The sequence below is a fragment of the Cyrtonyx montezumae genome, unplaced genomic scaffold (assembly GCF_038088225.1).
Source record: "Cyrtonyx montezumae isolate F1298 unplaced genomic scaffold, pur_monq_1.0 scaffold_3, whole genome shotgun sequence".
Lineage (NCBI taxonomy): Eukaryota > Metazoa > Chordata > Aves > Galliformes > Odontophoridae > Cyrtonyx > Cyrtonyx montezumae.
The window spans coordinates 98,646,166-98,670,643 of record NW_027072034.1 but is presented as its reverse complement, the minus strand read 5'-3'; the positions used below and the strand labels follow the sequence as shown (position 1 = coordinate 98,670,643).

Here is a 24,478-nt window from a genome sequence, read left to right as displayed (position 1 = left end):
TGGCAGTTATGGATAAAAGTCACTTCTCATGTTCTCATCTCATTTCCTCAGTGGAGAAGTGAGAATGTGATGCCAAATAATTCTAAACCAGAAATAAATTGAGAATTGAGTTGTGAGATTATGAATCTCAGTCACATTTCACGTTAGGATATATTGCATTCTTTATTCTCCTAAATACCATGTGTGGGATACTTTCTAGAAAATGAACTCTGGCATAGCTAAAGCTGTGGATATGCTGTGGGAAGTCCATGGCCTTTGCAGTGTAAATCAGTGAAATATCATAGATCATTCTCATCTAAAATTTATTAATCATAAAAGCAGTAAAGTTCTCTGGCTTCAGTTCCCTGCAGTGAAAAGCTGCTGACCACCTCTTCTGAGGAACGGACACCTACAGACTTGCCAAGATGTTTATCTCTAATTTACTTAATTGCCACCAGTCTTAATGAGTGAAGAGTGAGGAGGGAGGAGGGTTGACCATAGCAAGGAAGCCACAGAAAACACAATTAGGAAAAAATACTGTAGCTGCAGACTAGGTCTTACTCGATCAATTTCTTATGCTTGAGGAACTCTTATTTGTGAGAAGAATCATGCTGGATCTCCTATGAATTAGATAAATAATGCTGAAATTTTATTAATTGAGAAAGAGAGAGAGTGGAGAAAAGAGAAGAAAGAAAGAAAATAAACTTCTTATTTTTTTTCGTAGGGAGTCTCATAAACAGAGCCTGTAGCTGAGTGAAGGCTTTCTGTCTCATCTATCCATATAAATATTATGGGTTGGGCAGGCCTGTGATATCCAGGAAACCTTTTTCACCTTACCACTAACAGAATATATAATGTTACAAATAATTAAGGCATATATATATTGGTTTTTTTCTTCCAGTTTTGTGGCAGTTTGCTGACATTCTTTTCTGGACCTCTTAAGAAGGTTTTATATGTATGACTATCAGTAATTCGTTGGAATGTAAAAGAATTCAGTGCAAGTTAAACATATAGTTTGGTGGGTGCTCAGTCATTGCACATCCAAGAGAGCTGGGTATAATAGAATGTTATGCAAGGGAAAAATGCATTAGAGCTAAAGATTTATTCATAGTACCTATGGAAAAGGATGGTGAATGGAAAGAAACAGTAAAGAGGAAAAAGAGAAGATATACCAGCCAAAGAAGTACACATGAAGTAAAAGGACTGAGTTTTCTTAATTGATCCTAATTGATTAGTCCCTAAAATTATTCTGTTCACGTGTGTGGAAAATGATGGCAACAGACAAAATATAGTATTCTACCTAGTTCTCCATTAATGCAATAATTTGGTACCAGTATTTTCAGTAGGAAACTCCATTGCATTTCAGACTATTTCAGTGTTACATATATCTATGCTGTTACGCGATACAAATTTCTTCATTAAAGAATGAAGACTGAAATCACAGAATCATTAAGATTGGAAAAGACTTCTAAGATCATCTAGTCCAACCACCAACACATCCCCACCATGCCCACTAACCCATGTGCCTCAGTGGCACATTTACATGTTTCCTGAAGGCCTCCAGAGACAGTCTCCAACACCTCCTTAGGAGGCCTGTTTCAGTGTGTTAGTACTCTTTTAGATATATAATAATTCCTTTGCACAGTTTTCCATACATTTTGTGACTCAGTAATTCAGAGTATTTGCTAGTTTGATAGAGGGTAGGTATGAAAATTTTTAATAGATACTATTACATGTTTAATAAAAGGCTACTGATTGCAGTAGCCAAACATGTTGGGAACTGAGAAGGTGATGAGAGTATGTTCTTGATCATGTAGAAACTTAGGAGATATAGGGAGGGGGAAAGGCGAATTTGGGGCATTCCTCTTGGAACACATCGAAATCCTGGAATGATACAAAGATCTCTGGCACTTTCTTCTTCAAACTGTCCCTTGCCTGAGAAATAAGAATGCTTGTACCAGCTCTCTTCACTTAATAGAGGCTGCCTGGGCTGGTGATTTTAATTTACAATGGCAATCAGATAGTCCCTAGCTGCTAAAAAATGCAGAGAGGAAAGATGGATAAAAGCCAATAACTGCAAAAAAAGAGCACTGCAGAGCTCATGCCAAAGGAAACAACATAAATGAAAGTGCAGTATAATTTCGGGTACAGCCTGCATTTGATGTATCTGTGTAGATATATCTTTCAGTGATTATCACTGTGGAATGTTTTGACCAATTCATGACCATTTGAATGCTTTATCTAATTGTAGCTGCTATTATATTTATTTTTATAGGTTGTTTACCTGTATTTGCAATTGCTTTATTGTGTTAAAACTTAACCAGTGCCTTTTCTCCACTCTGCTGCAACATTGCCATTTCACTTGAACTAAGTAGCTATGTAGCTGCAGAAATGACAAGATGCTTTCATAATATAAATCTTTCTAGCACGAAAATTAACGGACTAAAATGATGTATGTGAAGCAAACACTAACTTGCTGTAGTTTAAAAGGCTTACTCTGAAAATGCCTTAATTCAAAGGCACTGTAATGAAAGGCTGTTAATGATACACCAGAAATGAGCTAAGGCTGGTTTCAGAAGCACAGATGGCTAATTGGCTTCAGTTGGTAGGTTATGTCATTTAAATTAAATTTTATTAGGAAGCATTTCAAAGCCATAACTGATGGTTTAAGATAAACATGCTTTATCACAAGTGACCTATTTCTAACCTTTCTTTCTTTCTCTCCTGTTAGCATTAATGGAAGCTGCTGTGACAGAGCTCTCTATGGCCATTTCTCATCTTATCCATGTGTACAGCAGCAGCTTTGATACAGATTTCCAGGTTGCCAGCATATACAGAAGCCCTTCACATGCAGACATCAGCCTTGATTCCCAGCTCAGCTTCACTGTTTGTGCTGCTCATAACATTCCTGAAGCCTGGGTGAACAGGTGGGCGAAGATCCAGCAACTGCTCACAAAAGGGGGTAGTGCCTCATCTCTTATGATCATATATTTTTCACAGGTGCTAACTAACTTCTGTTGCTTTGGCAGTACTTCCGTATTAATGTTAGAGGCTAAGTGGCTGTATCTCCACTGTTTTTGTAGAATAAAGAGTACTTATGTAAGCTGATGAACTAGAAGTCTTCCATATTTCCTTCAGGAGAGTCAAAGAAGACCTACCTGGTTACCCCAACCAATATAAAAGGATGCTAACAAGCAAGGTCATAGTGTTGAACTTGATAAGTATGTGAACAAATATTTGTGTGTCTAACTTGCTCAGAGAGATAGAGTGAAGAGTTCTTCATGTCACAAGTTTGGACTGGAGCTTCCTGTGGCCTTCACAGTACAAGTGACTGGAAGTATTACCAAGCTAATCAGAGGGATGCTTGCTTAAAACCAATATGAACGAGGCTTTATCAGTCATTTTTGTATATCCAAACCACATTACTTGGCTAGACATATGCATAGACAAGCCTCATTGTGATAAAAATCAGCACAGTTTATGGGTCAAAGTATACCCTGTATTTTCATCTAGCAGAGGAAAGAAAAATGGGAGACAACTTCAATAAAAAGCTGACTGAAATATTCTCTTCTCTTTTGTTGTTGTTGTTGTTATTCAAGTTGGTTGTCTCTACAAATAGATGCTTTTCATACTTAAAAATTGATGTTCTCCTTTTACCACTCCAGTGGAATCAGACATGACTGCAGTTTGGTAGCTTTATTTTTATGGGTGAAAATGCTGTTCTTCAAGTGTTTTTTTTAAGACTTTCCCTTTGCTCTCCCTCTACCTTGAATTCTAAATGACCGATTAAAAATCATTGGCATTAGACCGTGAACAAAAAAAAAGCACTATACAGCATTAACTGTAATTAGCAATTTAATAAAATTCTGAGAGATTTCCATTAGTTGAGGTAATAAATGGAAAACTATAATCACTATCCTGATAGTTCAGATGGTTTACCATTCCCACTGCATTTTGCTTTACAAGTGAAATTTGAAATTACATATGGCCTAAAATGCTACTGACGACTAGAACACTATGTTCAAACATGCAAAAATTAGGATCTCTCTTCCTCAACCTCCTTTTCCAATCTTTCTAATACTTGTAACTAATATTAATTTCTCAACATAGACTGTAGTCCATTTTGCTTGCTTTCCCCAGATAATTTTACTAACTTCTTTCATATCCATATTCCTTTTCTTTATTTCTACATTGCACTAAGGTATGCTGGATTTGTCCCAGGACTTCGTTTTCCATTTTCAAGAGGTCAAATTTTATGATCTTGTCACTGTTCATAACATGTATTTTAGTATGTAAACTGTATATATATATATATATGTGGTATCAATTAAACTGCTCCAAAAATAATGCTTCCTACTTTACTATGTTAGCCCACAGCTACAGAGGTGGTTGTTGGTGGTATGGCAGCAGAGGCTGAACCTTCTCACCAATATTCTGTTACAATTTGCTGCTGTGTGACAGCAGCAGGGGGGCAGTCTGTCATGGAAGTGTGTATGAAGCAAAGGTGTGTCACTGAATTCCTCCATACGCAAAAAATAGCACCCACTGACATTCACTGACACTTGCTGAATGTTTGTGGAGACCAAATAATGGATTTGAGCACAGTGAGGTGATGAGTGGTACGTCTAGTTCATCACTGGCAAAAATGTGTAGTTTATGGTGGAGACTATGTTGAAAAATCATTTTTTGTAACTGAGAAACTGCTCTATCAAGTAGCATTAGTGTGCTCTTTGTACTTGTTGTTTCCATGGAAATAAATAGGAGGCATTGGAGCAAATTTTCATTGTTTTTCCATACATGCAAGTTTGTGATAAATGATTATTTTCCTAATCATTTGGGAATAAAGCTGGAGTGTTGTGATTTACTTAAATCATCACAGTGTCTCTCCAAATCCCTCTGAAGTTCATTTTTGTAGATGGCAATTTATCTATTTTCATATTCATGCTTACAGTTTCTCATTTCAGTGTTACTGTCTTCATTAAAAAGGTAGTTGGAAACCTTATAAATTGTAAAACTGATTACCATTCTTTACTGTATTTTCACTCCTAGTTTCCTCTATTAGTTTGTTGTTTTGGCTCATATAGGTCCCAAGCAGATATTTCCTATTTTATGCCAGTGACATAATGTTGCTAGCATTGTTTTTCTGCATTTGTTTCTAGAGCCCTCAAATTGATATTGCTATCAGGATGATCTAAAGTTATATCTTGGACAAGACTAGATTTCCCTGCATTAGAATTCATAGGGAGGGAGGACACCTAGGCAAAATATTCTATCAAGGAAAAAAATGTGTTGAAATGCGAGTAGTCTGAATTTAATGTTGTACAAGCATTAATCTTTTTAGGATTAGTGTTTATGGCATATAAATCAGGGATATATCAGGGATTAAGCAATACTTAATCACTTTATTATATTAAAATCTATTATTTCCTTCACTATACTCCAACTGTTTGTAATGTTTGGACTCCAGAGGAAAGATGACTTATATAAGAGCTGAAGCATTTCCTACACTTGTAATTTTTTTCTTTCTTTGCATAGATACCTCAAAGGAACTACATATTGATAAAGAAAAAGAGGAAAGAAAAAAGGCACGTCTGCTACAATAATTATAACAATTACTACAATGTTCTGGAAAAGATCAGCAATGATGCTTTTAAATAAGGCTAAGCCAGGCACTGCTAGTGTGCAACTGCTTTAAACTTGCTTTCATCATTCCTGTACCGAACATGGCCTACAGCTGACCATGGCATTTTCCATAGGAAGATCTGGAAGTTATAAGATGAATTACAAACTTGAAACTAACAAATAGTTGGAGATGTGAATTACAATAGTCAGACAAATATGTGACAAATTCCTATGCAGATGTCTTTAAAACATCTTCTGTAATTAATGTATAGATTCCCTGAAGTATTAACCTGTGGTGTTTTTTCTGTTTGTTTTGTTGGTTCATTTTTTTACAGTTTGGGAAAAGTAAGAGTGAGGTTTCACTAATGACTGAAGTTATATGATGAGAAAGTTGCAACACCTCACACCTTATGCCAAAACTTCAGTTGACTGCCATAGTGAAAAATAAACATGGGTTATATGTCTTAAGCACTTTTGTGATCTCTACTTTTTAAATATAAACATTTATATGTGATTCATTATTTTAATTATATTTGCATGTAAGAATGGATCTTTACAATGTTCTGAAAGGTTAACTATAAGTTTACTGTGCTAGAAATTAGATTGTAATTATTTTTTCCCCCTTTTCTCTTTATAGATATAAACTTTTTTCTTTTTCCTGTTTACTAACGTATGCTGGGAAGACAATATGTCAAGTGAAGATTTGCAGAAATATACCTGTTAAAAAATCCTTCTTTTTGCTGGCAGACTGGAATGAGAAGTAAGTTTTCATCTATGCTTTAATTAAGATTTTACAAATTTAATATTAATTTGAAACAAACAAGCAAAGACATATCTTTATTATTTATCTTATGTGCAAAATAAATCCCATAGAATTCAGAGAAATTTGGAGAGGTGGAAGCAGGAAAGGAATGTGATAACCAGATAGAGGAAAAATAGTGTTAAACTATGTTTAGTCTAAGAGTAAAATAAACTATGCTGGCCTGAGAATCGCTTTTGTTTGGCACTGCTGGCACTGGGAGAATGCCGAAGCTGAGAGGAGATACAAAAGGCCTTATTTCAGTTCTCTTATGTAGACTTTGCACTCTGGATTCACTGTATGTTTATTCACTATATGTAATCCAGCTTGAGAACCTGTTGTAACTTTTATTATTATTATTATTCCTTATTTAGAAGAAACTTGATTATGTTGATTTTTATATGAAAATGATCTGCAGCCTAGGTTTTAAATTGAAGACCTTTGATTTGAGTCTAGAATTATAAAATAAAGGCTGCCAACTGGCTGTCTTGTGCCTGTCTGCTTTGAGGAAATTGTCTCCATTTATAAGCAGGGCACACACTTAAATAACATTCACTTTAGGCAATGAAATGACAAAAGGCATAATTTCAGTAAAAGGAAGAAAAGTAGTAGACAGGGTTTTTTTTACATTTTGTTGTAATATTGTTCTCCAGATTTCTGAGCACAACATTTTGAATTTTTGATATTTTACATTACCATTTACTTTGTTCTAAATCTCAAAGAAGCTTGATTACATTGTAATTGGATAAAGACTAAGATTCACCTGAAAGGGGTTTTGTTACCTTATAATTGAATACAAAGTGTGCAATTCATAAATCTTGATTGCCTCGCTCTAACATATAACAGCTTGAAGCTGGCCAAATGAAACAAGTTTTATCTCAAACTCACTGCACTTCTATCTTAATGGAGTTTGTGCAGCCTTCTTATTCAACACTTCTGAACAGATGTGGGATGCTTAATATGTGTGCTCTATAGTTAAGAAACAAAATGGGTGCTTCTGCTAAGAATACAAATTAGTTCTTTTAGGACCTAACATCTTCGCTGATAACTCACCTGAGTCCAGAGACTTTGTGCTGAACTATCAATCATTTGAAGGAATGGTTATCTTTGTGTTGAAAATGTTTTCCATTTGCACTGTAGGAATTTTCACCCTGCCCAGGTTATGATATGTATGGGCAGATACAACTAAAGTGTAGGGGAATGACTACAATGTTTATGAGTATTTTTGGATTCCAAAAGGTGGCTGACTTGTTTCTGGAATGCATCTTATACAACCTCTCTATAAATGCCAGCATAAAAATAAGTTCTTCAGCCATGACTGAAACTCCACCCTTCTTCCATTTCTATGAAAACATAAAGAAATTATGTGAAAGCTTCAGCATTTCTATTTAAACCTCCCTTGCTTTCAAAGTCTGTATGAAATGTTTGCAATTCTGTAAAAGAGCTTCTTGGAAACAGAGTTAAGTACACATACCAAAATCTTTCATAGGTTGTTGTGAGAGGCAATTAACACTGTGTTTCAGTAATGGTGACAGGAATGTGAAAGACAGGCCATGTTCTGGATGGCCATGCATAGCATCTCAATCTGCGCAAATTGGTGGATTATGGCCAGGAAACTGTGTATGGAGCTAAATATTGATTTCAGTATGTTGGAAATGATTGTGGCAACATTGAAATATTGCAAAGCTTGTGCCAGGTGAGTTCCATGAGTGCTCACACAGGAACAGAGAGAACATCATATGCAAGTATGTGTCATGGTCATAAAAACATGACAGCGTGTCAGAACCTGTTGAACCAATATGAGGTGGAAGGTGACAGTTTCTTGAGTTGCATAATTACTGGTGCCACTATGAGCTGCATTCAAAGTCACACTCTGTGGGATAGGAAAGAGATGATTCTTCTGATTTCTTGCAACCTGGACAAACCATTCATTCTGACCACAATATTGCAATACTGTCTAAGCTGAAGGCTCAACAGTCCATCAAGCAAATATCACCTTTCCATTAGAACATATTAACACCAGGTTCCATACCAGTTTGATGACTATGGAGCATGTTGCCAACCTTGGCTGGACTGTCCTACGACACTCATTTCATGCTCTGGATTTGGTGCATTCTGACTTGGAACTGCTTAGGCTGATGAAAGGTTGACCATGTAAGCAACATTTTCCTAACAGTGCTGTCATTGCAGCTGTGAAACTGTGGGTCATCTCCACTGGTACAGACTTCCATGAGCACAGCATGTAGGCTCTTGTTCATTGCTAGTGAAATCTGTGGACATCTATCCCTTTATTCATAGTTATTTGAATTTCAAAAATCTTTTTCAAAATTTTAATCAATTCAATCAATCAAATCAAATAAATTACAAATTTCAAAATCAAATACATCTGGCAGGCTTTTCTGTGTTTCCTTCAATCATAATACCTGTTTGGCCCGTACTTGTGTAAGCCTTAAATCATGAAGGCAGTGTTCTTGGACCTAATGAGATCCAGAAACAGAGGTTGTGAATCTAGGCAGGCAGAAATGACATTATTTTTGTATGTCTTATTTTGTAGCTGGAACTGGTTTTTGCAAACAGCTGCTATTTTTTTTTTTTAGCCAGAGTGCAAAGGTCAGATGGGATATTTTAAACCAGCTAATAGTCTTACAGCTAGATATTTCCTCTCATCTTTAAGTCACTAGTATATTCCTTGCTTGTCAGGGTAGATTTTATTCAGAAACAGGCGTTGTAAAGCACGTATTCTGACTCTGAATCTAACACAGCACTTAACAGGAAAATCACATGTTTTCACATAAAGACGGGAGCTGACTGCTTTAGAGAGTTCTACTTAACACATTATGATTTTGGTATTGCTTCCGATTATTAATCAGGATAGTGATGCCAGAGGGTCTTTTCTATGTGGCAATATGTATAAGGAAAGAATTGTTTTCCTTTTTTGTTGGTTTGTTTGTTTTTTTTTAATATTAAATACATGTCAAAGTATACAAAGAATCAGAAAATTATTATTTTTTTAACTTATTTCTTGTTATCGGTGCTGATAACCCTCTAATAAAGAAGGAACAAACAACATCAAACTTGACAAAACAATCATTATATTCAGTTTTCTGAAACAGAGAGAAGGAACAGTAGATGTAGTATTGTGTTATTACTGAAGCTGCTATATGCCTAACAAGCAAAAATTTAAAACACACTTAAGAATGGGCTGGTTTGTCTTTTGTACAATAATGCAACACTCATTAGCAGTTTTTGTAAGATACAGGCTGGAATGGATTAAAAATAATGTATCTTAACAAAATAAGAATTACCACAGTTGTTCTTATATGTCATGAGGTTGCCCCAGTTCATTATTTTAGGAAGTCTGTATCACTAAAAACTCACCCATCTGTGTTTACTCTTGGTTATATTTTAGTGGTAAAGTCACTTTCTGAAAAAGAAGGGAATATATTCACATATAAATTTAAGAGAAGGTGAGGTTTCTTTTTTTGCAAGATGTTTTTGTCCTGAGTTATTAAGTGCTACTTTCATTGAAACCCACGAGCTATTTCCAACTGATCACAGTCATTGAAAATGCAGATAGTAGAAGGTCATAAGAAAGAGCTTCCATGACATTAAGAAATCAACTCTTCACTGTATAGTTAGAGCTCAATCAAGACAAAAAATAAATCTACATAATTCAAAATAAATTTTAGCCTGAACAAGGCAATTAAAAAAAAAAAAAAAAAAAGAAGGAGAAAGGAGAGTGGTGTTTTTATTATTAGGAGCCCAGGAAGATTGTTTTAACAAAATGCAAGGTTTGTTTTATTTGCTTATCTTCATGTATTTCATTTGTGTTTTACACTGCTTTGTCTCACTGCTGTTTGGACTTTGTACATTTTTGTGTTTAAATATGATCTTCCGCTGGAGTTTTTTATCATCCCCAGTCCTTCATAGAATGTCCTCAGATGGGAACTGTTTGATTGTTCAGAAGGTTGCCTCACATAGCATTTTTGTTGTTTCTGCTGTTTGTCGCTTTTTAGGATTCTATTCCTTGCTTGGTAAATTGTGTGCTTGAAAAATGGGTATCACCTTGGTGCAGAATTAGAACAGTTTGATACTGTCTAGAGCATTATATGCAAAGTCCAAAACTTCCTCTTTCATTTTCTCATCACCTTCATTTTTAAATGCATGAAACCTCTCCAGAATTTCCTTCCTTCTTTTTCTTATCTGGCTTCTCTTCACATCTTCATTCCAGCATCTCTTATTTCATCCTCCATAATTTATGTAAACCTACAGATATAAAATATGGAATTAGCATTAAGCCTACCATTCATCACCTCAGATACTTTCTTGGCTTTGGGTTTCTTTTTCCCTATATTGTGTTTGGCTTGTATGTTTAGTTTATACTCTCCCTGGGCAAAGCCCTGGTTGTCTCAGAGCTTTTCAGTGTTGTGTGCCCTTATATTAGGGCCTTAGCCTTTGAAGCCAGCTGTATAACATTACCTAACATATGTAAACACCTCTTTCTCAGTAACTTTTTTGTTCTTCTCGACTACTGTTGAAATTGATCACCCACAAGGTGTCTTGTTTCTGTCCACCTTTCCATTTCCTCTTTCCTTAGTAATCTCTTTGTCTTAGCCTCATGCAGTCAGAAATTATAATACCAACTGGGTAAGCTTAGACATGCATTAAAACCAGTATAAATTTTCCCTTTTCTCTGTGTATCATATATCACTGAAGGAAAATTTTTGGCCTATGGTTTAAGTCTTGGGATGCCTAACTCTTATTTAAATCTCCAGGTTCTTTTTTTCATCTATGTACATCTGGTAGTGCTATATTTTGTGTCCTAGGGAATCTCTGGCAAGTGTTTGCTTTCTGCAAGGAAGAAGATACTGTGAGCTTTTTTCATTTTTCCATATTCACAAACACTGCTAACAAATTTCTGTATTAGAAAATGCATGGCCTTTTTTTTCTTTCCGCAGAAAATATTAATGGTACTTTGAAGCTAAGTGTAACTCTCTGTTGAATGGTTTTATGAAACATGAGCAGAGTTGTCCTATACTTGAAAACACAGAATCAGCTGTCCATGAAACATAAAACAGTTCAGTTTTCCAGTAGTTGTATCTAAATAATTACAAGTGAATAAGGAGTTATGAAATGGGAAGGAGATTTGAAAGTTATTAATAGTGGAAAATGTGGGAAGACAATTGAAAACTGCTTCTCAAACCTGTTTGTGTTAATTACAAAGAATGGGAAATTGCTCTCTTGCTTTTTTACTCAGATAGACATTTGCAAATTAGGATAATTTCCAAAATGTTTTGGATTCATCTGAAATCTTGACACTAATGCAAATTTAGAATACTTGAGAGTTTTAACAGAAACATCATCATTATTACAGTAACTCCTCAGCGCATTCAAGCAAACTTTTCTGGAATCAATAGGATTTTGACAGATTTGCAGTGACAAGAGTGACAAGGAGCAAAATCTTTTTTAAATTGCACATTATACACTTATTGTCTCATTTCTACTATTCATAATCATGATTTTTTCAGGCTACTGTAATTTCTAATACTAATTTCTACATTTATTTACTATCTGTGTCATTTTAAAAAAATGCTAAGAGTTAATGGAAGTTATTCCCTTTTTGGATTGAATATGTGAAAATTAAATGAATTGTTTATTATTTAAATTTTTTATTTTCTTTCGTTTTAAATCAAGTTTATGCATATCTTTTGTTTTCTTGACTCTTGCTGACAACGCAAAAATAATTCTTTCAGCTCTTAGCTCCTTGTATTGATTTTATTTATATGATTAAAAAAAAAAGTAACATCTCATTTTCTCTTTGAAAAGTTTAAGTATTTAACTGACTAACCATCTACCACAGATATTATTTTCAGAAAAAAGGAAATAAAATTATGTACATCTGATTGATATCTTATGTGGCTTTACCATTTAGCATGAAATTATCTCATTCATTAGAATTGCTCTAAATTATGTTTGTAAATTGGTCATATAATCTACATGCACAAACTGAACGACCAATCAAGTTTGTTAATAATCAATACAAATACTCAAATGCTAGAATTTTATTACAAAAAACGTGAATTACTCTTCCTTTTTTTACAACAAAATCTGCTTTTAAATTGTTCCTGAGAAATACCACTCCACAGAAGTACATATTAACAAGAGAATGATTATCACACTCACAAAACAGTTTATAGTTTCTAAGTAGCAATGATATAAAATATTAGCCTCTTACAGTGGTGTTTTCTTGTGAAGTCACAAGTCAGCAAATTAATTATTTATTTACAATTCATCCTTAGATAGTGCTACTGCTGAAATAGCCCTCCATTGATAAAATAATAATAAAGCTAGATTTTAACTAGGTATTTATGCTTCTTTTCAAGTACTATCATGCAAGTTAGTGGCTGGCAATACTTTTGTGTGGTTGTTGTGCTGAAGGGATCTATCGGTTGCATTTTCCTTCAGAGTTTCATTCCGGTAATATATAGTTTGATATACGTGTTAAGGGATCTAGAAAAAAGTGAAAAGGTCTTATTTGTTGTAACAATACTGCTTTTCTTTTTCTTTTTTTTTTTTTTAATTTTCTTTCAGAATCAACTTCCCTCTACGAATAAAGGCTCTTCCAAGGGAAACAATGCTGACAATAAAACTACTTGGGCTAAATAGTGCTTCTAAAACTGCAGAGGTGCTTGCTTGGACATGTTGCCCATTGTATCAAAAAGAGTAAGTTTGCTTTCATATGATAGCTTGTGAAAAGGCCATTCCTGAATAGTGTTACACTTAACTAGAGAAGAATATGAAAAAGAAAGAAACACAAATTTCAGAACTTGCTGTCATTTACAGTTAACTGCTCTGTAAGAGCTCCACCCATAAACTTTTCTTTCTTTTCAATACATTGTTTTTTGAACTTAATTTGTATAACTGTTTAATACAGTAAAATTCCTTTGGCCTGTAGAAAAGCCTTACTGAAATCTATTTGGTAACTTTGAAATCTTTCGCAGCCTAACTTCCTGTTCAAAATTGTGTCTTTTTTTTTTTTTTTCCAGCTTGCTTTCCGTTCTCACTCCCATTCATCCTACTCAGACAGGTTGCAATGAATACAGTGATACCAATACATTTTTAATCTACAATTTAAGAGGCTTTATTTTCTTTATTTAACCTCTTCATTCTACACATATCACACTGTGAATTCAAGATATTTGTAGGCTTGAGTGTCTCTGCAATAATGCATAAACAGCCAACTAAGATAAATTTTCTACCTTACCATAAATATCTTTTAGTAGCTCTGAAAAATCCAACTTTAGATCAATCTATAATGATGATACTTAATTTTTATTTAGATTTCTTGAGACATCTGAGTTTAGATCTATCTATTACAGTGATAAGTGATTTTAATTTGGACTCCTTAGCCCTGCATGCCATAAGGTAAGATTTACAACAGCAGATTAACTAAATGCATAGCTACCTAAGTTGAGCAATAGAGGAATATTTTCAAGCCCTACAAGCTTCTACGTAAGCATCTGTCTCTAAGCTATAGCTCTTTCCTTATCTCGAGATATATTTATCTTCTTCTGCATATTATGGCAGTTACCATTGAAAACAAAAACAAACAAAAAACTGCAATTGATTGCATTTAGGCATTTACTAAGTTATGAATGACTTTGGGTTTTACTGAATTTTTAGCCAAGTGGCTTAAAACTCTAGATGGTAAGTTGGACTTGGCTAGAGGCTTCTTCATATTTTCAGGAGAAAAATTCAAGAGTGTTATATTAAAGGAAAGAGATCATTCTTCTATGACTGAATTATTAGAGCTCTTAGCTTGAAGGAAGAAAAGAAATATGAATCAAATCTCTTCTCCAAGGATTGCTTAGGCATTTTATTCTTTCTCTTTCATTAGGCTATTTGGAAGAAAAGCACATCACTCAGTCTACCATTGTGTGTGCCTTTTTAAAAAAATATATTCATTGTAATTATTTTGCATATTTCTACAATCCTGATGCTTAGGCTGAAAAAGTTAGAGGGAAATATCTTAGCTGAAAAACTAACTGAAGATAAAATGCTAACATGTCCTCAGCCCCAGCAAGCTAAGGGCACATAGAAACAGAACAATAAGCATGGTAATATAACTGGGCACTTTTTTAAGCACTTTTCAGCATTTAAGTTCCAATTTAATTATATTTGAAAGCCCCCATCTCCCTCTATTATATAATTTGTAATGCATACCTTCAGAGCAAGCATTAATTTTGTTTAGATAGATCTCCAAATCACCCAGGCAATTTCAGATCTCACTGGAAAATGGCTCAATTGTTTCCAAGTACACACCATCAGCGCAGTGAAGGGGGATAGAGGGTTACTTTCTTTCAATCTGCTGCATAATTGTACAGATCATTGCTGAAATTACCCTTCAAAGAAGAAATAAAAGTTGAGTTGTTAGGTTGGAATAATTTAGGAATAGCAAGTTCAATCAGTTAGCTGTGTCACTTATAATTATAGCAATTATTAACATAAAGAAGCCTAAGTAGTGTTTCCTCTTTTAGGCAACCACAACTGCATTTGCCATGACTTGAACTGATAGACTGATTTAAAAATAAAGATAGCATTTCTGAAACTCCTTCTGAAATGTGAAACTTGAAACACAACTTGCTTTTACTTTTCCTTGGAAGATCATTAATTAATTTTTTGTAAGGTTAATGACTTATAGAAAGAGAGAGCTGAAAGATTAAAATTATCAGGTGATTCTTAATAATTAATGCTATTAATGAACAACGAACTAGACTTCGTTCCCCTCTTGCTTGAAATGCATGTAGACTTCATTTCAGCAAAACACTTAAGAACATGAAAGTATGTTCCAAGAAAATGTTTGCACCTGTAATACCATGCTAATTTGTCAAGAGTATCTTGTATTATTACAAAGATATGGTATTAGTATCTCTAAATGAAAAAATTCTGAAAATGTATATATAAAAAAAATTAATCTAACCAGGAAATCTCTAACAAAATTCTGACTTGGAAAATACCAATTCCTATTAAAAAAATATTTTTAAAATATTGATTTAAGTTTTTCAAAAAAGTCTTAACAGATACTCAGGTTTAGAGGGGAAAAAACAGAAATAAGCTCTTTGAAGAAGCTGGTAGCTGAGTTCATCATTTGCCTGGGTCATTAAACATCCTTGTTCAAATCCTTGTCCCAGCTGGTCACAGGGACGTTCTTCTCAGGACCAGGAAACAATAAAACAGAGAGTGGTCTTTTCTTTTTTGTTCAAGTGTTTTTTAAATGTTTAGTTGTTATAAGCACTGGAAAAGGAAAACAAATTGCAGTTATTTATAGTACAATTCCTGAGTTTTGTCCTGTTATAACTTATTCTGTTAAAAACAAAGGTATTCTGCTTCAGTTGTCTATAGATTATGTTAAAAAAAAGAAGGAAAAAAGAATTATGATCGCTTTGAGATAGTTCCCCAACACTTAATCTAAAAAAGCACCTTTCATCTTTTTCTAGAAGCTTGAGAGCTTCTCATGCTTTTGGGATGAAGTATCTTTACAGATCAGGGAGCTATAGCTGTTCTCTGGGATTTTAGCACTTCAGTTCTTTAAAGAAAACACTAAGTAGAAAGCATGAGAAAAATGTTTTTAAAAGTACAAACATAAAATTGTGGATAATTGAATTGTTTTTACACTGTATTTCATCTTCTTCTTGATATATCCTGTCTAAACAGTAATTCCATTCTAATATTACAGTTATTTGAGAATGAGCTCAATAATAATGATGATCATGGCTGCCAACTTGTTCAGCTAGGTGAACTTCTGTGTCCATATTTCTTATTTTTAGCAGGTAGTTGGCTTTAGTGTCTATAAGTCGATGTCAGTAAGGCCCTTGATGATGTATCTTTATCAAGAAATCTCAGACTAAATAGAACATTGAGAAAGTGTTTCCAAACCAGAGTAATAGTTTTCCATTTCTTCGTGTCAGAAAAATGTGTTTTTCTCTTACGCTGAATAATTTAGTGATCCAGAGCTAATTAAAAAATCAGGATTCCATTATTTGGGGAAATTAGAGATTTTTAGCATCTCCCATGTGCTAAAATTACTAAAACTATTGCCCTGAGTTCACTGATTCTAACAACACTTTATTTGGAATTGATATTTCCAAATCAGATAGAACAAGTATGAAAATTTTCTACTACTGGGTGTGGTGAATGAGGTCTCCCACCCATGTGATTTCAGGACATCAGGCTTAATTTGTAAGGTAGAGTAACGTGTGCTGACATTTACTGAGATGCTACTATTCTTCCGCTGTAATAAGATTGGAAGTTTATTTTAGTTCCCTGAGAAAAAACTGAGAACTTGTATAATTCCGAGGCATTTCATCTGCCTAAACAGCAGCATAAACAGAGAAGCTTTTGTTTATTGACCTTCTGATGTACTTTATGCTGAAGAGAACTTTTCCACTTGCTGCATGTAAGCCATCATCTATGCCTTTAATTCTTTGGCTTTGCACTGTCTTCACTTTATGGATGAGAAAACTATACTGGGAATCACCTGTCTGAGCTCACCAGCAGTCAAAGGTAGCAGAGATAAAAATCTGTTCAGTAAAGGTTATGGTTAGCTTGCTTGTGATTCCTGCTCCTTCCTTTTCTGAATGGATCCTGAATACTCTCCTTCCTGCATCTTTTCCTCTGTCTAAACACAATGATACTCCTTGTAACTATTTCATTCACCAGCTAAGCTCTTTGTTATTGGTTGATTTCTATGTCCCAAAGTGGAGTATTATCTCTGAAGTATATGGAGTTTCCAGAAGATTGCTGTCTCAAAATACACCATCTTTCAGTTGTGGATGTCGATTCTGTGTTTTTTAAATACTGCTTATTTTTAACAACTTACCTTAGTCTAAAGTATGTTTTACTATGTAATTTGCTCCATACATATAGAAATTTAGCATGCTTTGTATACAAGCTATAAATACCTGTCTGTTCCTAAATTAGTTCATTTTTTTTTAGGAGATATTAAGCTATATAGTATGAAGGTGAGATTGTTGGTTTTTACTCACAGTCTTCTTATCTGCTTTATTGTATGAACAGTCTTAGACCAGCAAAGATACAGTGGTTTCTCTGGTGCTTTTCTCCAGTTGAGGAGATCAGCTGATTCTTCTTTACCTTCCAGAACTGCCTTTAGTCACATATACACTGGGTGGAAATAAGCCGAAAAATGAGCTCAGGAAATGTCTCAGTTAAGCACACAGAGATTGTCTTTGATTACATTTACCTACACAGATTTCAAAGTTTCCCAGGAAAATTATACACTGCATGGATTCTTCTTCAAATCTTTCATTGTTTCAGAGCACAATATAAATGTGATTAGCATAAAAGAGAACTTAAAAGGATAATTTAGTCTTCATGTTCATTCACTTTTCATCTACTCTCTCTAACTAGTGTCAATTATTTCAAATTATGTTGTAAACACCTGTCCACAAGGGAATGGGCAAAGGGTTATACATTTAGTAGATGTCATGGAAGCAAGAATCTCAGGAACACAGCTTTGAACCAGCTTTGATCACTTCCACATTTACCTCAGTGAAAGACTTCACAGCATATTTTTTTTTCCCCAAGTGCTACCTGGTTCACATCAGAGTTCTTTTTTTGTGCCTCCTTTCCTCCACATACTTGACCTACAGCTGCAAAAAAAAAAAAAAAATAGAAAATGGTTTTGTCTTTAATCCTCCTGAGAGGTGTTCTCACAATAAATCAAAATGTTTACATCTATAGCATCAGTAGCTTCAGAAGTGAAAAACAAAAATTAGTCCTAAATTAAGTTTGCACCAGGTGTTGTCTTAAATAAATGACTTTGCAGGAGTTTTCTGTTTCTTCTTCAGGTGTCTTTGTAGACACTTCAAAAAAGTACTTTTTTTCCAGCAATGCTGCAAACTCATTCTGGGACTAGTCCATCTGGGCTCTTGTATGGCTCTAATACTCTCATATTTGGTAAAAGCTGCTTACTGAAAACTAATCTACCTGGCTGGGTGTTTCTGTTAGAGTTGGCAGAAGAGAAACTAGAAAATTTTCTTATAATTTTATTGACCATTCAGTCTGTAGAATAAGAGTAAAAAAATATATAAGAATTAAATTTAAACATTATCATATTACTGAATATATCCTAACTGTTAAGATGCAGACAAATCAAAAGGTATGTCCAATGTACTACCTTTTTATTCAGGTATGCATTCTTAATTTGAATGGATTAGTTATAATTAGAGTTTACACCTGAACTTTCTCATTTTATTCAAGTTTTCTAGAATGAAAATCATCCTGTTTTTCTTATCTACAGACTATATGCATGCCTATTTCTGGTAAAAATTTATTGTGCATGTAGGACTCAAGTACTTCAGACCATATTTTTTATCTGTCCAAAAAACAAATGCAGTAGGTATGATACAGATGATATGACTCAAATCTTTCCAGCTTTTGGGAGACTGACATCATATCGCCTTTTCTCCTCCATCTATCCATCAGCAGGATTGGTACTAGTTGCAGTAGGCTGTCACATGTTTCTTCTTCCTGTAGAATAAGTGTACATTTCCCTCCACTCCTCCCACCTCATCTGGGGCATAATCCCTCCAACTAAAAGATACTATTATGGCAATGAGACCATCCGTGCACTACCACTACCTTGGCTACCTCTAAACTAGTTGCATAGTGATGAAAGGTTTGTTCTCCTTTCATTTGTCCTTTAATCTTTCCAGTTCCATGTTTTTTGATGCAATTTCAGTAAACCCAGTTCACTTTGTATCCAGTAATGAGGCAGTATTTTTGTTTGTGCCTGTTGCAGGCAGCTCATTCGTGGAACTGTGCTGCTTAGCATGAAGTTGTACAACATGCTTTCAGTGGCAATGATTACCCCAGGCATCTGTAGTACTGATACACCAACATCAGTAACGTTGCAGGTAAGAAAATGAAAAAGCCATGGAAAAGGATTTTGTTGTTGTTGTTGCTTTGTTTTGTTTTGTTTTCCAACAAAGTGCAAGAAATTTGATTTTTACCACGGCTCATCAAGACCTTGAAAATTGAAAACCCTACTTCCATTATAGCTGCTCAGAAAGCATGTTAATCTTTATGGATTGAAAAGCACAATGCTGCATATTGTTTGATAATTTTTGTATCACATAACACCTCTGAGGACTACAGAACGGTTTCATAGGGTAATTTTTATTCAATAAAATTTTGGTTCCAAAAATACTTTGACAAAAATTGCTGATGTTTACCGACTTGCAGCTCCCTTTTCAAGTCTGAACTTTTGTTCCATGTACTACTGAACTGCGTGCTATTATAAGTGTAACATACAACTTGCAATTAGCATGAAGGACTTATACAAGGAAGTTGTCAATAAGCATCAGTAAAGTTCTACTTCTATGACTACATGCTGGGACTCCACCAACTCCAAGCAGAGTAGTGCTCCCAATACTGAAAATGCATTAAGTATTGGCTTAATACTCAATACTGGCTGTTTTGACATCTTTCCAAGTTGAACAAGCACTTGGATATTTAAAAAGCACAGAAATTTTTTTTCTGTATTAAAAAGCTGAAACTACTGTTAGCAAATGACTTATAAAAGTAGATAATGCGAATAAATGAGTCTGGCCGAAAAAATTCCTATTTTTAATAGACAGGCAAATGGGGATTTTCTTCTCTGAAGAGTTCAGAGCAAGAAAATGTCTTAGAATAGCTCTCTCTATTAATAATAAAGGAAGTCAAGATAGTAAATGACTGCTCATTTGTAATTTGTCTCTGATGAAAGAAGCAAGACAGGAGGGTCTCCCATTTCTCTTCTTTCATTATCAGTTATTCTCATGTAAGTGACAGTAACATGATTTTTGAACATACCGTAAATAGTGCCATAAAGATTGCTTTTCTAGTATGGCCAACATGAAATTTACATTTTCTAGGGCATAACTTCACTACCCTTTGAAAAATGATGCATATCAAATACGTAAATATATATAAAATAGATAAAAGATTATGATGTGAGTTAGCAAGTCAAAATGTGATGTGCAAATTGGGCTGAATTTTAAAGAACTACCTGAATTTTCAGCTGACTTTATTCAGATCACTGAGTACCACAAGCTTCTTAATTTTGGTGGAATGTTTTCTTTCTCTGTATCTTAAAAACATTATCCTAAATTTCTGATGCCTCTCTGGAAGTGCAAAGTATGAAAAAAATAGTAGATGCTGTACAGTGTATAAAAAATTGACCACTAGGAACTGATACTAGGAATCTGATTCTTGTATCTAACACTGGCAAAGGGCGTGTCAGAATTATCCCTAAATTTTTGGAAAAATAGGTCTGCAGTAAGGAAGCTTTTCATTTAAGACTCATCTCAGTAAAAACAAGAGGAGGAAAAAATGACTTCAGCCTTCAGGGCTTAGTGAAATAGAGTGGATGAAATTTTCCCAGGAAAGTCAGGACAGAGGTGCCGTTGATTTTTGTGGGCTGGGTGTATCGCCAGTATATTTAAGTAATATGTTGCTTGCAGCAAGCATCCTTGTTTCTCTCTTATATTTTGTGTGATTTCTGTATCTAGGATGACATTTATTGACATTTATTAACTGTTGTAGCAGAATATGTATTGCAAACAAGTATTCAGATTTTTTTTCTCTTTTTTTTTTAAATAAAGATTGAATTTCCTGAAACTGATGTGGAGTTCATTAAGCCTGAACCTGAAGAGAGAAGAGATGATCTTGAAGAGCCAACTGAAGAGTGCCTGAGGCATATTGCAAGACTTTCACAGGCACATTCTCTCTTGCTGTAAGTTGTACCTAACTGGTGCTGCTGACTCTTTTCTAGAAGTACTTTTCCTATCAATCACAGTTAAATGTATCCAATACTCTAGAAACAATTTTTTCTCTGAAGGAGCCTACCATGATTGATTTTAGAAGCAGCACCTCTAAATGTGAGAATAGATCACAGCAAAGCCTAAATAAACCCCTGGAGATGGCAGCGTATTTTACTAGTTTAGACAAGTGTTGTTTTTACCTTTTTCTTTCTGAATCTTTTCAAGTCACTGAGGCAAGAAAGTAATTCGAAAGATAAGATCTTCAGGTGATGTCTACATCAGTATTATTAAGAAATCCTTTAGAGTCAACGAAAATCACTATCCTTTATTAACACTACATTATAGAAGTTAAATAGAATGTAACCATTAAAATGAGTACAAAGTTCTTTCTAAACAAAGAAGGAAGTATGCAAAGTTTAGCAGTAAACAGAAGGCATGTAAAGACAAACAAATTACAATGTGTATAGTGAGGAAGATAACTTGTCTAGTTATATGTAGGTTACATAATGAGGATTATGTACTAGATCATTTTATATATAATCTAGGTGAAATTAGGAGCATAAATGCTTATACAAAGTCATTATGCCAGTCACAGTTACTTATGTGAATTAAATGTCAAAATATGCATTAGTTTTACAGTAACTAAATTACTTCCCTCTCTGTCTGATGCATCTGTTTAAGAAAATAATAACTTTACTACTCTGATTTCTTTTTTTCTTTCTTCCTTTTATTTTAATCAAGCATTATATTTAATGAACCATAAAACCACAGAATATTCAAACTAGTGACAGAAGGAGATCAACTTTCAATAAATGGAAGAAAGTACTTCTTTAAGTAGGCAGTGGTGAACCTCTGCTACTCTGGAGCTGTGGAGGCAGAAAATCCCATTAGACCCATAAAGACTATCCACAGATTAATGGCTAATATGTTCAAAAATGGCTATTATACAAGACCAAGCAAACCTAGAGCCTATTATATCCTTAATGCAATGATTTTGCGTTCTGTGGGTGCATGAAGGGAGGAAACCACTGCAAATGGCCAGGCTGGCATCCTCTGCCTAAATTGTATTTCTAGCTCCACTGCTGGGGGAAAAAACTGGGTGAGAAATAGACCAATGACCTGATATGAAATGACATTTCTTAATTTTAAAGGAAGCAAATGAGATTATGGTCATTTGTGATGATTCACAGAACTAATAGTGTCATTCTGAAATGGCTTTTTTTTCTGGCTTTATCGTATTTATATTACTCTCTATGGCTTTCTTCACTCACATTCCTTTTCAGGAGTTGCTCTTAGAGAATTGTTTTGCTATGATATACAGTATACTTTACTATGCACTGAATTATTAAAGATTATTAGAGGTGGGAGTACTTGCAGGAGGCATGAATACTTTTTCCATCCTCAGAGTTTGCAAATCAGTGGTACAAATGGCTGCTGCTAAGGCTTCAATAAATTCAATAACATTATTGGAGGAAGAGAAATAGTAGGCCTTGCTTTTTTCACAGCTTGTTTTCATTTATCCCATACCATGAATAAACTGGTCTACCAAATAAATCATCAAGGTGAAGACTGCATATTTAGGGGTTTTAATGAAGGAAGTCCATCTTTATTAAGCAGCTTCTGATCAAGAAGAATGTGAGAACCAGTGTTGTTTTTTTTTCTGTCAATATTAGAATCATTCGTTTTACCTTCCTTAGTAAAGATGGAGTTTGATTAAAATGTGTAAAACTATATTTGCATCCAAGCACATTATTACCATGAACTCTCAAGTTATCTTTCTTCCTTGTTTTCATAGTTCAAGATAAGTTGGTAAATCTAGGTAACCTTTCAGGGGCAAAATGTCTGTATGCTGATGTCTCTGAAATAAAAGGTTATCTGTGGATGGAACACACAAGAAACCGTGCTCAGAATGTCAGGATCCCTTTTGTCACTATTCTGAAAGCAGATAAGTGAATGGAAATGTTCTAAACCCTATGGCAGAAAAAGGAGAAACAATGGCTAAAACCAGACAGCCACATGGCTGTCACTAGTACAGACTGTAAATGCAGTACCTTTGCAGATGCAACATAGTTGTGGTTCTGTGTCTTCATGTTCAACCATTAGAGAGTTGTAGCACATATTCCTGCTTGGCACATATACTACAGAAGGATATCCAGCCATGCAGATCAACACAGACACAAAGCAGTGCCTTGCTAGCACGTGTATAAACATATAGCACGCCCGCAAGAGCAGATAGTCTGTTCCTCCACTGCCTGATAAGGATTAAATTCTGCCAGTGGAAGATATATCTATCCATATCTCTAGATATTTAAATCTATAGCATTATAAGGTCTGTTACTCCAGTAGTTGTGCCATCTGCTAGCTAGCTCCAGATCTTCCTCCTTTCCCCAGCTGTTGTCACCCAGAATACAAACTCCCAAGTTCACAACCATACTATGGTTGCTGGTGTTTGGATCTATTCATATTATGCAGACATGGTTCTCCCTGGTCTAGACATATGGTCTTCATAGCAGCTGACTCTCAGCCCCTGGAAGCTGTCTGAGATCACTCGTTCCTGTTGCCAGCATCTCATAGATGTTAATTAATGATGGGTCACTGGAGATCAGTGGGGTTGAAGGAAGTGAACTTCAGCATGTCTCTTGTGCTTCTCATGGCGCTGCATAGTGTGCCACTCTGTGACCTTTGGTATCATCATGAAACTATGTTCATTACGGGAGGGGAAACTAAGTTCGTTAGTCAGTGCCAGATGCTCTGACTGACTTCTGAAAAAAGTTGCAAGCCTTTGATGCCTTTTAACATTACCATGCTTGAAACAGGAAAACCAATAGCCATCCAAGATAATGGCTGCATTTTGAACATGGCACAATCTGTTTGCCCACAGTGGTTCCCAGTGAAAGAATCCGAGATGATTTGAAGCCAGGAAGATAACAACCTTTCTTGTCATCTTTCCTGCATTCATGATTTCTTTCTACATTTTCTCACTGCTTCCACTTCCATTTTAATTTCCCTTTTTGTCAATGAATAGGGATCAAGTTTGCCTACTAGTCTTCTCTAGACTGTCTTTGCTGTGAATTGTGATTAGGAAGATTTCTTACAGCCTGGTAGATAGCAGAACATGTCTGAAAAAGGGCATTCATCTTCACATTTCATGAAATCATGTAATCACAGAATTTTAGGGGCTGGAAGAGACCTTTAGAGATCATTATGTCCAACCCTGTGCTATAACAAGTCCCTTACAGGTTGCAGTGGTATGTGT

At 34.9% G+C, this 24,478-nt stretch overlaps 1 protein-coding gene across 1 annotated transcript in view; it reads left to right on the top strand.

Annotated features, from left to right (window-relative positions):
* PIK3C2G (phosphatidylinositol-4-phosphate 3-kinase catalytic subunit type 2 gamma) overlaps nucleotides 1–24,478 on the top strand; it is a 196,636-nt gene that overhangs the window by 43,977 nt on the left and 128,181 nt on the right. The window contains exons 10-14 of the mRNA XM_065742527.1: nucleotides 2,711–2,906; nucleotides 6,239–6,361; nucleotides 12,992–13,123; nucleotides 19,221–19,335; nucleotides 21,064–21,194. Of these exons, the coding sequence (XP_065598599.1) occupies nucleotides 2,711–2,906; nucleotides 6,239–6,361; nucleotides 12,992–13,123; nucleotides 19,221–19,335; nucleotides 21,064–21,194 (697 nt within the window). The remainder of the gene's footprint in view (nucleotides 1–2,710; nucleotides 2,907–6,238; nucleotides 6,362–12,991; nucleotides 13,124–19,220; nucleotides 19,336–21,063; nucleotides 21,195–24,478) is intronic.